Here is a 12,713-nt window from a genome sequence, read left to right as displayed (position 1 = left end):
GATTCGTAAATTTTTTTAGAACATTTCTATTGTTTCCTGGACAGACAGAAATGCTTATATCAGCCGTACAGACCTGTTTTACTCCTAATGCACTAGTTATTATCCTGAAAGACCACAGGTAATGATTCATTGTTTTAGCTCTTCAGTCCCGAGTTTAAGCACCTCACAGTAATGCAGTATTTCAGGTTTGCTGTACCGCTCGAATGCTTCAGTATCTTCCAGTTTTATGGTTTGTGCATCAAGCCACCAGCCTCAGTGTCAGATGACTGAAAGCACTGGACACCCAGTCACTGTTCCCTGTTGGTTTTTAGTTATATTTCATAACAAGAGCATTTTGTCTAGTTTCCTGTACTTGCCTGAGCTCGGGTGGAATCAAAGAAGCTGTGGTTGTCCATCTGTTTGCAATGCCAGTAACGCTTGGCTTACACTAAACACATAAAGTCTGTTCTCAGAAACAGAAACTGCACCCTATTCACAATATAGGGCACCATTTTGTAGGAGTGTCTGAAAACCTAGGGCAGAATTTCCAGTGAACTCAAACAATCTCACAACGCACTGCGTACGACCCATGTACAAAACTAATGTAAAAAATACAAAGTCAGTAGATGGCAAGATCTGAGGTTTAACTTTATGGGGTTATGGATGTGGGTTCACAATTTGGCAAACAACAGGTCGCTGATAACCTTTCTATCTACATCATAAATGATTATTGATTAGGTTTAATGTGTTTACTACCTAATTAATAACCATTAATAAACAGACTGTAAATCTGTTATAAACCTTTATAAGTTTAGTCTTATTCTAAAGTGGTACACAGGTGTAAAACTGAATTAGGATTGATTTTACAACGTTCAAATCCACATAAATCATATGAGTGGAGATCAGGAGGACAAATAAAACGTAAGAAAGAGTCCGTTTTATTCTAAGAAAGCTGACTCAAACTCAAACACACTTCCTGTAAGATTGCGCAGTTTTCTTTCAATTGCATAACAGAATTCCTCAACCAGAGTTCAGGCTTCTCAGGAAGCGCACACTCAACCAGGTTCAACTTTGTAAAAAAACACCTCTTCCTTGTAATAGCTCCACATAGCGTAGGTATTGAAAGCATATCAAAATGTGGCCATGCGGAGCGGAGTGATTACAGTCAACAACAGCTACTACACCTCATTTATTTACAGCTGTTTGAAAGGTTTGGACGCTCCAGGTAAAATGACATGTTTTGTTGATATTCTAAGTGATTTTTGAAGGCCAAACGTTGCATACTACTCTGTACGAACAAATGTATAACCAATATAATATTGTGCAGTATGTAAAAAACAGGGCTGACTGGTTTGGTGTCTTTGAGTGTTGAATATCAAACGCATTTGATGAACGCAGCTCTAAAAATAGCACTGCTCTGTACGTGTGATCTACTGGGGCTTGATGAACTCAGGGAGTTGCTTGTGAACTGTATGTAGTTAAGTTTAGCTAAGGCTAAATTCAAGCTTTTCCTGTAACCCTGCCCTTTTAGTCCTGAGCTCCTCTCCAGGGATGTAGCAACATCCTGTCTCCCACCCTCCTACAGTATGCTTACAAATCATAATGTTTCCCCTGACCAGTGAAAAAGAAAATCACCTTTTACATACAGTGTCTTAATACGACTTAGTACTAAGGCTTTTCAAGAAGCTAAGGCTTTTTCAATGGACGTCAATGTAAAAATAATTAGTTCCAAGTAATTTTGGAGCATTTCTCTAGGTCCATTCATAAATGACATGACAGGACAGCTGCTGTGATGCTGAAATGATGCATTAAATTAAATTTACAAAAATGGGGATCCATGTTTTCTTTGGACAGTGACCAAAGTGTTTTTAAAAACCTGTTTACCCACAATGAATTGGGTGAAGTGCAGTCTAACACTCTCACCGTTTGATGTTCTGAGGCTGGGTGAAGGCGATGAGAACGTAATCCCCTCTCATGGGGTTCAGACCCCAGAAGAAGTCCTGTCCCTGGTAAGCCCTGACCAGTGAGTGACCCTGATAATCTTTCAGACTGGTGCTCAGGACAGCAGCAGGGTTAGAGTGGGCCTTGAACAGAACCTGCTTTCCGAAGTCTTTATCCTGACACACACACACAAAATATTCAAACAAGGGTGTTTTGTGTAAGGTCACAGTGAGCAAAAACACGATTCAAATTCTAGCTAAAACTCAATAAGCTCCTCAGAGCTCACCACTACAGTCATAAATAACTAGGAAATGACCAAAATACAAGAACAGAGGTGAAAACATCACTAACTTTCAGTTTCTGTATTTTTCCAGGCAGGGAGGAGTGCAGGCCCACATGCTGAAACAGCGAGGGCTTAAAAGTGTGCTTAAGTTTGGCCTTCTCACTGCTGCAGTGTTTCTGTGAACAGGAACAAACCAAAACAACAGAGCATTTAAAATCGAGAAAACATTAGTGTACTACAAGCTCATATTAATCAGAATCTAAAATGGGACAGTCATTAAACAGGAATCTTTAAAAGTCATCCAGGGTTTACTGTGAATTCCCAGATAATTTCAGCATGATTTTACAAATCAACCTCAAGTTATAACATGAAATGTTTACAATATACTGCCACTATTTTTAGGGGACATTATTTGAATAATTACCTTCAATATCGCCTCAGATACAATAATTCACAGAGATACTTTTTAGGAATTATTAATAGGACTAGAGCATTATGTAAGAAATGTATCATCTTACACTATCCTTCTCAGGGTTACAAACTTTGACCCAGAGGATGTGATCCAGTAGCCAGTCAATAGGCTTGTCTTTGTGGAACATCAATATAAACTCCACGATCCAGGGCAAATCTGCAGCTCTGAAAAGTTTACCTGTAATAAAACCCCAAAGTAGGTGGATGAGAATCAGTCACAGTGCCCTTCAAAAGGTTTAGATCTCCGTTGGGTCTCCACCTGGGTGGGACTGTTTTCTATTCATTTCAGAACTGCTGCTGCTGTTATGATGAAAGCATTACTGTTAGTGTGTGGGAGCCAGTGTGTGGTTGGGTGTGTATTAATGTGTTCTGTTCCTGTGTGTAGAGTGTTCTTTAAAGGCAGATAACAGAAGGTTTCTTCTGTGGTGTCAAGTTACTTCAGTGTGTTGTGTTCCCTCACTGCTCTGTGGAAACTGGGCTGAGAAGGAGCGGTGTGCTTTTGTGACCAGTGACACTACTTCACCTATAGCCTGAAAGATACAGGACATCATACAGCTACTGAAATAAAGAAGTTCTGTTTCAGCGTTAATATTTAATTACCATCAGCCAAAAGGCAGAGGTATTTGATTGAAAATTAATAAACTAATATAAATGATACTGTCTGCATGTGTCTATGTGTAGTTTTATCTGTGAATTATTTAAAGCTGTTGACTCTGAGGGACATGAGAAGAACATTATAAAAAAGAGAAGAGGGGGAAAGATGCAAAAAGATGAAGTCAAAGTGAAGAGCATAAATAAATAGAGAATGGAAAAGAAGGGGAAAAATAGACATAAGAAAAAAGAAAAAAAAACAAAAGTATGAAAAGAAACAAATTAAAGGTAAAAAGAGAAGAGAAGACAAAACAGAAGTGAAGAAAAAACCTACCAATAAATCCCAGCTGTGAAAATTCCAGATAAAGCCATTGCTGTGTTATTACACTTTGGATATGAGTCTTTATAGAGTCAGTGTATCCTGCCTTCGCCACAATATCATCTTCCAACTGAAATTAACACACACACATACGCACACAGACAAACACAGATTAAATCTCACAAATAAATTAAGATTATAGGCCATGCCTCCATTTATTTTATTTCCTAACCGATAAGTTTCAGAAAATGTAAACTAAAAAATGTAAACCAATATTTACCAGAAAATTTCTCAGAATGTAATCAATTGATTGCTGATTTTTTTAGTGTTTCAATTCTATCATCAGCAATGATCTAATATTTTATAGTAGAGATTGTAACTGATGTAAAGAGGGTGGGGGGTGAACTGCTGATTAATGCTCTTTTATTTCAGAAGTAAATCAGAGGTGCTTTAATGTCATAGTAGTTGAAGCCTTGTTTATAACAGATGCTGAGCTTAAGCTCAAAGACGGAATAATAAGCAGGTCTCTCTACATTGTCCATGTGGGAAACATAGTTTGCCGAATGACTCAGAATGACAGACGTTGCAGATATCAGTCAAAATAAAATGACGAAATAACAGTATAAAGATCTGTTATTTTGGTTTATGAGGTTTTTGGTTAAGTCAGGTTATTGCACGTACTAAATGTAGGCTTAAAATACAGGGTGATACTGAGGGCTTACAATATTTTTAGCTTCAAAAATGATACAGATAGCCAGTGTTATTGGCTGTATGTAACCAATACAAATATTCTTTGTTACTGTGTTCAAATGAACAAGCACACCATATCTGACCTAATGTCATACTTACAATATTTTATAAAATGGTCCATGGCTCCTTTAAAACAACTTTAAAAACATATAATTATATCTTATCTTATCTCTTATATACCTCTGATCTCAGTGTCTATGGGAAGGCGAGACCTTCAGGAGATAGGGCTTGAACAGAATATTCACACAGTGGTTTGGGGTTTATTTAACTGACCAGAATAAATTGTACTCTCATAATGAAACATGCAACTAGACAATATACAGACAATACTCAGGCTGAAAACATTATACAGCTTTTGCATATCATTTAACCAGCTCTGATCCTGAAATGAATAGGTTATCACCTGAACATAATACGTGGCCTTGTGTTGCGAATACAGCATGAGGAAACTGTAATCCAGGTTTTGCTTTGTCCTCCACCTGGAACCACAAACGGAATGCACACATTTATGGCAAACAGTAGGTTCCATATGAAAATACAAAGCAAATTTGATCACTCAGACACTAACACAAACACTTTTACAATCCTCAAACATAAAAAGAGTGGTATAAGCTCATACTTCACTCTCTCCTTTGAGTCACCAAAGGTCTCTTTCAGGTTAGAGAAATTTGGGTAAAAGTAGGGTGAGGGGGAGACGACTTCAACTAGACCTGACTTCACATCATCTGGAAAGCTAGAACACACACACACACACACAAACAGAGGATATAGTTGATTACTTAAAACAAATGACATTTATTATAAAGGCATATTCTAAAGTCATATCATACATATTTTATTAATTTAATTATTTATTCATTTAAAACCAAAACTTTGGTACCAGTAAACCTTGAACTTTAGCTAAAGGTCTAGTATCAATGGTTCGTTTATGATTCTTGGAATCTGCTCACAGTTAATAGCTCCACAATTGTGCAAAATTGTAATCTGTTTATTGTAGCAACTGCAGCTTAATTCAACAATTCTCTGCTCAGGTGAGGATAACCAATCACCAAAAACATCAGTAATATAAGCTACAATAGGCTGATGTGTTTATTTTACTAATCCTTCCTGTTTAAATTATAAACTAATTTTTTAGCCTATATGCGATACATGTATGAGAAAATATGTGTTTAACTGCATATCTGTGTGTGCACTCTATTATTTCCTCTCAGAACAACAAAAAAAATGTAATTACGTTAAGCTATCGTTAGCATGCAAGCTAATGTATGAGTTCAAAATAATATATCCTGAAAAATGGAAGCATATGTGTATGAGCACAAAACAATGCAATATTATTTTACATCAGCCAATAAAATAATTAACGTAGTTCTTAAACTTAGTACATTAACCTACTGAGAAGCTTTAAAAAGGTTATTATGATTAGGGTTTTCTAGACATTTCTTGTTTCTGTTAGCGTGGAAATCTAGATGCTAAACGTACAGCAAGATCCCACACACAAGATAAGAAAAAGGAGATACAGCTCAGTCTCTGTCTGCTCTCTGTGTTCTAACACACTCACACACACCATGACACATGACAATCTGCAGGACATTAGTAGCCCATACACAAATAACGCCTGGTCCTCATAACAGATTTATCTCTGACATTCGATAAGCCTGCAGTCTCTGCAACATATCGGGTTCCTGCTTTTCCACTTTTTCACAAAACATCCAGTTTCAATAGGTTTTTTATTTGGAAATTAATAGGAATCTTAATGAAATCGTTGAGTTTATTTACCAGAAGACTGATGCAGTTTAGAAATTGTTGATTAAAAAATAAATGTACCCAGAAACCTTATCAACTCATCAATCAAAAATAATTTTTTATTTTTTTCAGGAAATATTCCACACCTCCAAATATCAGTACTAGAAGTTTTCTGCATATTTTCTGGGATGGCCAGTCCATTGTTCTGAGAACACCATTCTAAATTTTATTTGACTATTTGTAATGATTTGACAATACTTTTGATCATTCCTTTTTATTTTATGTTAAAATATTAAGTATAAATATAAATATGTAGACTACAGTGTCAAAAGTGTATTTAAAAAAATAACATAGTATTAAGTTAATAGAGAGTACTTACTGATTTGCTGTGTTTCATCACTCAGAAAGTAGTGAACATTAAGATTTAATGCTAATTACCATGTGCACATCCTGTAGGCATTTATATTGTGTGATGTCATAGATGTTTGTTTCATGGTTTCCCCGACTTAACTTCCTTTTAAACTCAGTCTTTCTACTGCATGCATTGACACTACCACAAAACTGAAATTGCATGCCCGAAATAGTGAGCACAGGCCAGGAAATGTGATGCCAGTAGGGAAAAATTATTCATCATAATATAGCGAAAATTGTAATATCCAATGTGACCAATATTGGGCTAATCCCTTTAAACATAATAATATTATTATTCAGATATCAGTTTCAAAACTTACAAAATTGTATAATAACTCACTTCTTTTCAATGCTCTCTACCACACTGCTCACAAATGCACTGTCAATCTGTGAAAGGAAAAGAGGTCCATTAGTTAAAGTGTAAAGGAAAGGACTAAAGAAAGTGAAAAGGAAAGAATGTGTAGATAGGAATGTAAAAATACAGATGTGAGAAGTAGATAAGAAGTTGTCAACTAGAAGTAAACATCAAAGCTGTTGATCACAGGCCCATATTTGATTCACTTGATTAAAAAATATCTTAGATCCAGTTCTGTAGAAATGATTGATTTAGTTTAATTTCATTTGAGACAAAACTACATTTTTAATCATAATCTCATCCTTCTGTTCCTACTAAAGTGAGAGCTTTTCTTGGTTCTGATATCTTGATGTTGAATAAAAAATATGCAGCGAATGCACAATTTTGGCATTGTGTGCACCCAGGCCGAATCTTCCAAGAGAAGTCCACCTTCTTGTCCACCTTGTGCAGGTCTGTTGTGTAAGTCAGGTGCATATTTCACTCTGTCATTGCTTTGAAGAACAGGGCCCTCCAGGGTAATATTACCCTGTTATTCTTCTGCAGACAGTAAAATCCCCAGGGTCTAATTATCACATACGGTATTGAATGAACATTTCTTGTATCTGTAGGGCAGCGTAAAATTTAATTCAGCATCAAATATTTGGCAGTGTGTGCAGAAGGCCGTTTGACCTGATCTGGACAATGTCAGCAGGAGCGCCGGTGCTAACCCCCTTCAGCGACCCGTAAGCTGAGACTGGGCTGGGTCCGGACACCCGGCTGGTGGTTGAAACAGAAACGGTTTTCACATGTGCGCAGGTGTCAACACTTTCCTCTTTAGTGAACTTGCTCACACTGAATGAACCCAATTCTACTACAAATTTAATGAGAAATAAATTGGACAATGAATGGCAGATCATAAATCTCTGCTTACCTCTGCAACAAAGACCACGATGACAACATCATTCTTCTGCTCAGCTGTTAAGTCAAAGAGGAGGGAGCTCAGTGTGTTGACCAGGTAACTCTGCTTCTGTCTGCGCACTGTAGGTACAGCTAACACTAGGGACACTGTCCCAGACACACACACACACACACACACACAGAACACAGAGACACACAAACACAAATACAAACATAAATTAGGATGAATGTGGAGCAGTGGAGCTGTGCTTTTTGGATTCACAGTAAACTGCTGAATAATTTTGAGATAACTTGCAGAAAACCAACAAACAGTGGCGGAGCAAGTGTTTGCAAACTCTTAGCCATGTAGGAAACATGCCAGTGCAGATACTGACCTCCATTACGGCCCTGGCCCACGTGGACGATGGGCTCCAGGCTATTTGGATGCTCTCTCAGGTGAGACAGGTACAGGAGGGCGTTGGGCTGGACAGACAAGAAGTGCAAGTTGGCACTCTTCACTCCTGGCTTTGTAGCTGGGGGAAATGAGAAGAGGTGTATGAGTTTACGAGTTTCGGTGGGGGGATAGGTGTGTGTGTGTGTGAGTTTTCATCACATATCATATTGTCACTGTCAGGACAAAACACAAAACTATGTATCTCCATTTTGTCGCTGTTATTTTTCATGTATCTACCATTTTATAATGAACAGAGTAATAGAATTCCTCCAAAGTTTCTTGAAATAAATTATTTCAAGGTTTAATTCTGAAAGAGAAAACATGTTTTCATGGTAATGTCCACTAGTACGGACCACGCCTGTAGAGGCTGAAACAGGGAGGTGAAGTCAGAAGTCTTTGGGGAGGAGTAAAGGGCGGCTTATGAATGTGTATGAAGCCGGACCCCCGTTGGATCAATGAATATGAGAAAAGGGTGGAGACGAGGTGGGAGCAAATGTAAAACAGGAGACTCAGTGGGTTTGATAATGGCCGAACACGGCATTTCATCAGCAGGAATGACCGGGGTATGCGGGGTATATATAGGGCTGAGAGGAGGAGTTGGGCATGGTCCTACTCCCAAAATTATGTTATTACATAACTTCAAATATATATATCCTTAAAGTAAATTTATATATATATATTTATATTTGTGCACAAAACACTTTGCTTAAAGAACTTACCCAATGAGATGTTGGAGGTGAGAGTGAGATTATTTCCAGTGACAGTTAAGTTCTGCAGGTTCTCCAACACTTGAAGCAGCTTCAAAGACAAGGCCTCTCCACGCTTCTCAGCTCTCACCAGCCTCTCATAGATGTTCTGGAGATCCCCTTTTGGTTCTAGAAAAATAACCAGATCACACTCACACACAGCTCTGTCAAGCACAATGCAATGGATTTGATATGGATTACAAAAGTGCTACTAAAGCTAAGATCTGCTGTTAACAGCACTTATACATTTTTATACAGATACTATGCAAAAAAGAGAGCTGAAAAAGATCTCCAAATAACACCAATTTAGAAAGAACTGCTTTATAAGCTCTGCACACAATTATTAAAACTGGCATAGGAACCTAAGAACATTTAAACTATGTTTAATGGCATTTTACCATGGCATTTTATTGGTGTACTGGGACAAAGACCCTGTTTCCTTGTTTTGTGCAATTGTTCATGAGGAAATATATTCACACATTGAACAAAGGGCAGAATCCAGGCTGTGGACAGTTTTGAGTTTGAGGAGGTTGATGACTCTTTTCTCTCGCTATGCAGGTTACCACACAATGTATCACATTTCCTGTTGGTTTCCCTGCTTTATCTGTTAGTGGGTACAATGATTTCTCTAATGAAGTGAAAAATGGCATGGTCCTAGAGCCAATTTACACAATTCTTTGCAATCCAGAAATTGCCTCGTAAGAACAGCATTACCATTAGTCCCCCTAAGTCTGAATCTTCTGATAAAACAAGCAGATAAATGATTTAACTTGAGATAACTATGTGGTACAGATTACGAGACACAACCCTGAACAGAACAAAACATTTTAAGAGGATTAAACATGTGTTTAAAATGAAATATGATGAATGCTTGGAACTGAATAAAACTTTTATAGACATATTTTGCAGTTACACTCTAATTAATGCTGTATAGGGTTAAATAAAATGAAAAGATCTCCCCACTCGATGGAACTTAAGTCAAACCAAGTACGTGTTTTTATTAGGCTGGTAGTTACACATGGCAGTGGCAGTGATGAGATTGGAACTAAAAATTAATTTGATTTAATACATTCCCTAGTTATTTAGTCACGTTTTAATAACTGTTCTGTAGATTTAAGAACAACATTTTTCAATTTGCCAAATTAATATATAAAAGAAAAACAAAAAAACATAAAAACTAAGCATTAGTACAGTGCATTCATGATCACTAACATCGAAATCGCCATCGTGATTCATCTAAACTCAAATGTACTACTGGATACAATATTATCCCTTTTTCCTGATGGAACTCATAATGAATGCAGCAACCAATAAGTTCTTCCTGATCTCCATTTTCAAATTACACAACATGTAGATTATTTTATCTTAAATAAAAAACAAAGGACTGGGTGAATGTATGGATTTTGTGTGGATTTTCTTACACAAAAAAATGCTTTAAAGCGTATTTGTACGTATTTGTACACATAATAAAGTGTCTTCTGTGTTACCAGAACATCACATGGTAATTAACAAAACAAACTTCTGTCTACCACCGCGACCCTGAAATGGAGAAGTGGAAAAGAAGGTGATGATGATGATGATGATGACTTCTGTCTACAATGAATTTCAACATGATGTGCAATTAACTGAAAAGTTTGACAAACTTAAGCAGCTCCAGTTAGGCCCAACTTACCTCCTATTATTCACTTTTACAAAAGGAAACTCAAAACCTCAAACATGTCACAGGTTTCTGTGGTCACAACACACACTTTTTTATACATATATTGTAGAGGTCATTACATTGACTTACATTTGTTTTATGAAGATTTAACTGTACCTTCTCCAACTGGTTTTAGCCTGTAACCCCACATTAGCACGTCTTCATCTTAAAATTTAATCATTTAATTTGTGTGGACTAGCTTGTATCCCAAACTAGGAAGAAAAAACCCTGACTGTATCTTTAAAGGGTCCCCAGGTCGAGATAGAGTCCTGGTAGCCACACGTCTATGAACTACAATAACTCGAGAAAAGAGAAAAGCTGACTACTTTTTTTTTACTTTGTAGTAATACCAAAGGGAAGTGTGTGTACATATGAGTAGAAAGTTAGTTCTTAGTACTGTTCTTGAGATATTACTTTGATTTATACAAAAAAAATAGGGTCAAATGTGTACATTTGGTTTCAACCTAAATAAGACACTTAGTTTACACACACAATAGTAAATAAAAAAACAACTTTTTCAGTGTCGAATAGCGGAGAAGCAGACTTTAGGAATGTTCCGTTCCCTTTTCAATTTAAAGTGGAACGGAAAATTCTAATAAGAAAACCCTCTGAAGTTTTCTTGCACCTTTATTCTGAGTGCTGTCTCTCTTTTTAGAGAAGAAATCGAAACTAAGTATTCTGGGCTACATTTCCATGAGGCTTGTATCACAACGCTTACCGTGTCGAACAGCCTGCCAGGTCACCATAAAAATACAACCGCAGAAAGTGAGGACTAGTGTTAAACATTTGCCATAACTGCGCCTCATCTCAGTCCTCACAGGTCCAGCCACAGTCCGGTGTTAAAACAGGAAACGTCCCTTCAGTTCAGCTCCAGTTTTGATCATGTCAGTCCTGGACTGAGGACACGGATCATCTCCAGAGAGGAAGAACCAGTTGAACTGATGATGAAGAGTGAAAATAAAGTCATCCATTCATCATTCCACACGTAAACTTTTACACACACACACACAGAGAGAGAGAGAGAGAGAGAGAGAGACAGAGGGACATAAATAATTGCAGCTCTACCTCCCTCTACCTGTCATTATTCACGAGAAAACCGGCAGGGAGGGATGGGTTGACTAATATCAAAGTATCGATACTTAAAGTGTACTATGAAACGTTTAAAGGAACACTACGCATTTTTTTCCTTTAACATAACAGCTTTAAAATCACTTTGATGCCCCAGTAATTTGTAACAGGGAGCATAGAGCCTCTGTAGTTGTCACTCTGGGCTAAGCACTGGTAAAACTGCACTATGTACATTCCACATAGAGTTCAGTACAGTGCTGTAAATATGAACTACACTAGGGGGAGCCCCAAGAGCAAAAAAAAAAAATAAAAAAAAAACTCTTACATAGTGTTCCTTTAAATTAGAGAGCCCCAGTGTTTGTTTTTAATCATGTTAACATTTCTGATTAAGAGATGTGAGAGTGATCATGGTTTATAAGTGTGCATGAGACATGAGAAAAAAACTTTTTAAAGACACATAAGTGCCACTGTGTTGGAATAAACCTATTTAAAGGTTCATGTAGCTCCTAGTAACGTGTCATGAAAGGCACTCTTGTCAGGTGTTGTTGGGTACAACACAGACAGCAGCAAAAACAGCTGAGCGCAACTTCAGTAGCAGGCCCTGAATCCTCAGTTTGCTGCATTCAGTGGAACTTCTGAGAACTTCCTGCATCTTTCAACACAGGAACTGAACTGTGTACCACTCTATTCCTCTCTTTTTTGTGTCTTTTTTTTCTGGAATAAGAACTTCCGGAATCAGTAGTGTGACCCAGTCACAAAGCAACAGAGCAACAGCACCCCACCACACGACACACACAGAAGAAATTAGTTACTGAATATGAACAGATTAAATGGTAAAAGTAGTTTGCCATACTCATTTTCTAGCTAAGGTACATTGATCGAAAATACCCTTAAACTTCGGGTGACCAGATCTGAGATGGTGAAAAAGAGGACACGTCTCGGGGAGGGGAGGGAAGGGGGTGATGAACTCTCGCCCCTCGCTGCCGTTGTATGCTTAGCTGAACCTATGTGTGCTTTTTTAATTTAT

At 37.5% G+C, this 12,713-nt stretch overlaps 1 protein-coding gene across 1 annotated transcript in view; it reads right to left on the bottom strand.

The window, feature by feature from the left end:
• Positions 1–11,618, bottom strand: part of zgc:154054 (Alpha-1,3-mannosyl-glycoprotein 4-beta-N-acetylglucosaminyltransferase B-like) — an 18,900-nt gene extending 7,282 nt beyond the window's left edge. Inside the window, exons 1-11 of the mRNA XM_066649134.1 lie at positions 11,337–11,618; positions 8,893–9,048; positions 8,115–8,252; positions 7,754–7,887; positions 6,829–6,875; positions 4,954–5,067; positions 4,738–4,813; positions 3,600–3,714; positions 2,722–2,852; positions 2,272–2,379; positions 1,903–2,096 (exon numbers count right to left, since the gene is read on the bottom strand). Coding sequence (XP_066505231.1) covers positions 1,903–2,096; positions 2,272–2,379; positions 2,722–2,852; positions 3,600–3,714; positions 4,738–4,813; positions 4,954–5,067; positions 6,829–6,875; positions 7,754–7,887; positions 8,115–8,252; positions 8,893–9,048; positions 11,337–11,424 — 1,301 coding nt within the window. The 5' untranslated portion in view covers positions 11,425–11,618. The remainder of the gene's footprint in view (positions 1–1,902; positions 2,097–2,271; positions 2,380–2,721; positions 2,853–3,599; positions 3,715–4,737; positions 4,814–4,953; positions 5,068–6,828; positions 6,876–7,753; positions 7,888–8,114; positions 8,253–8,892; positions 9,049–11,336) is intronic.
• Between the last annotated feature and the right edge of the window lie 1,095 nt (positions 11,619–12,713).

The sequence above is a fragment of the Hoplias malabaricus genome, chromosome 17 (genome assembly GCF_029633855.1).
Source record: "Hoplias malabaricus isolate fHopMal1 chromosome 17, fHopMal1.hap1, whole genome shotgun sequence".
Classification (NCBI taxonomy): domain Eukaryota; kingdom Metazoa; phylum Chordata; class Actinopteri; order Characiformes; family Erythrinidae; genus Hoplias; species Hoplias malabaricus.
This window is presented reverse-complemented; position numbering and strand designations above follow the sequence as displayed.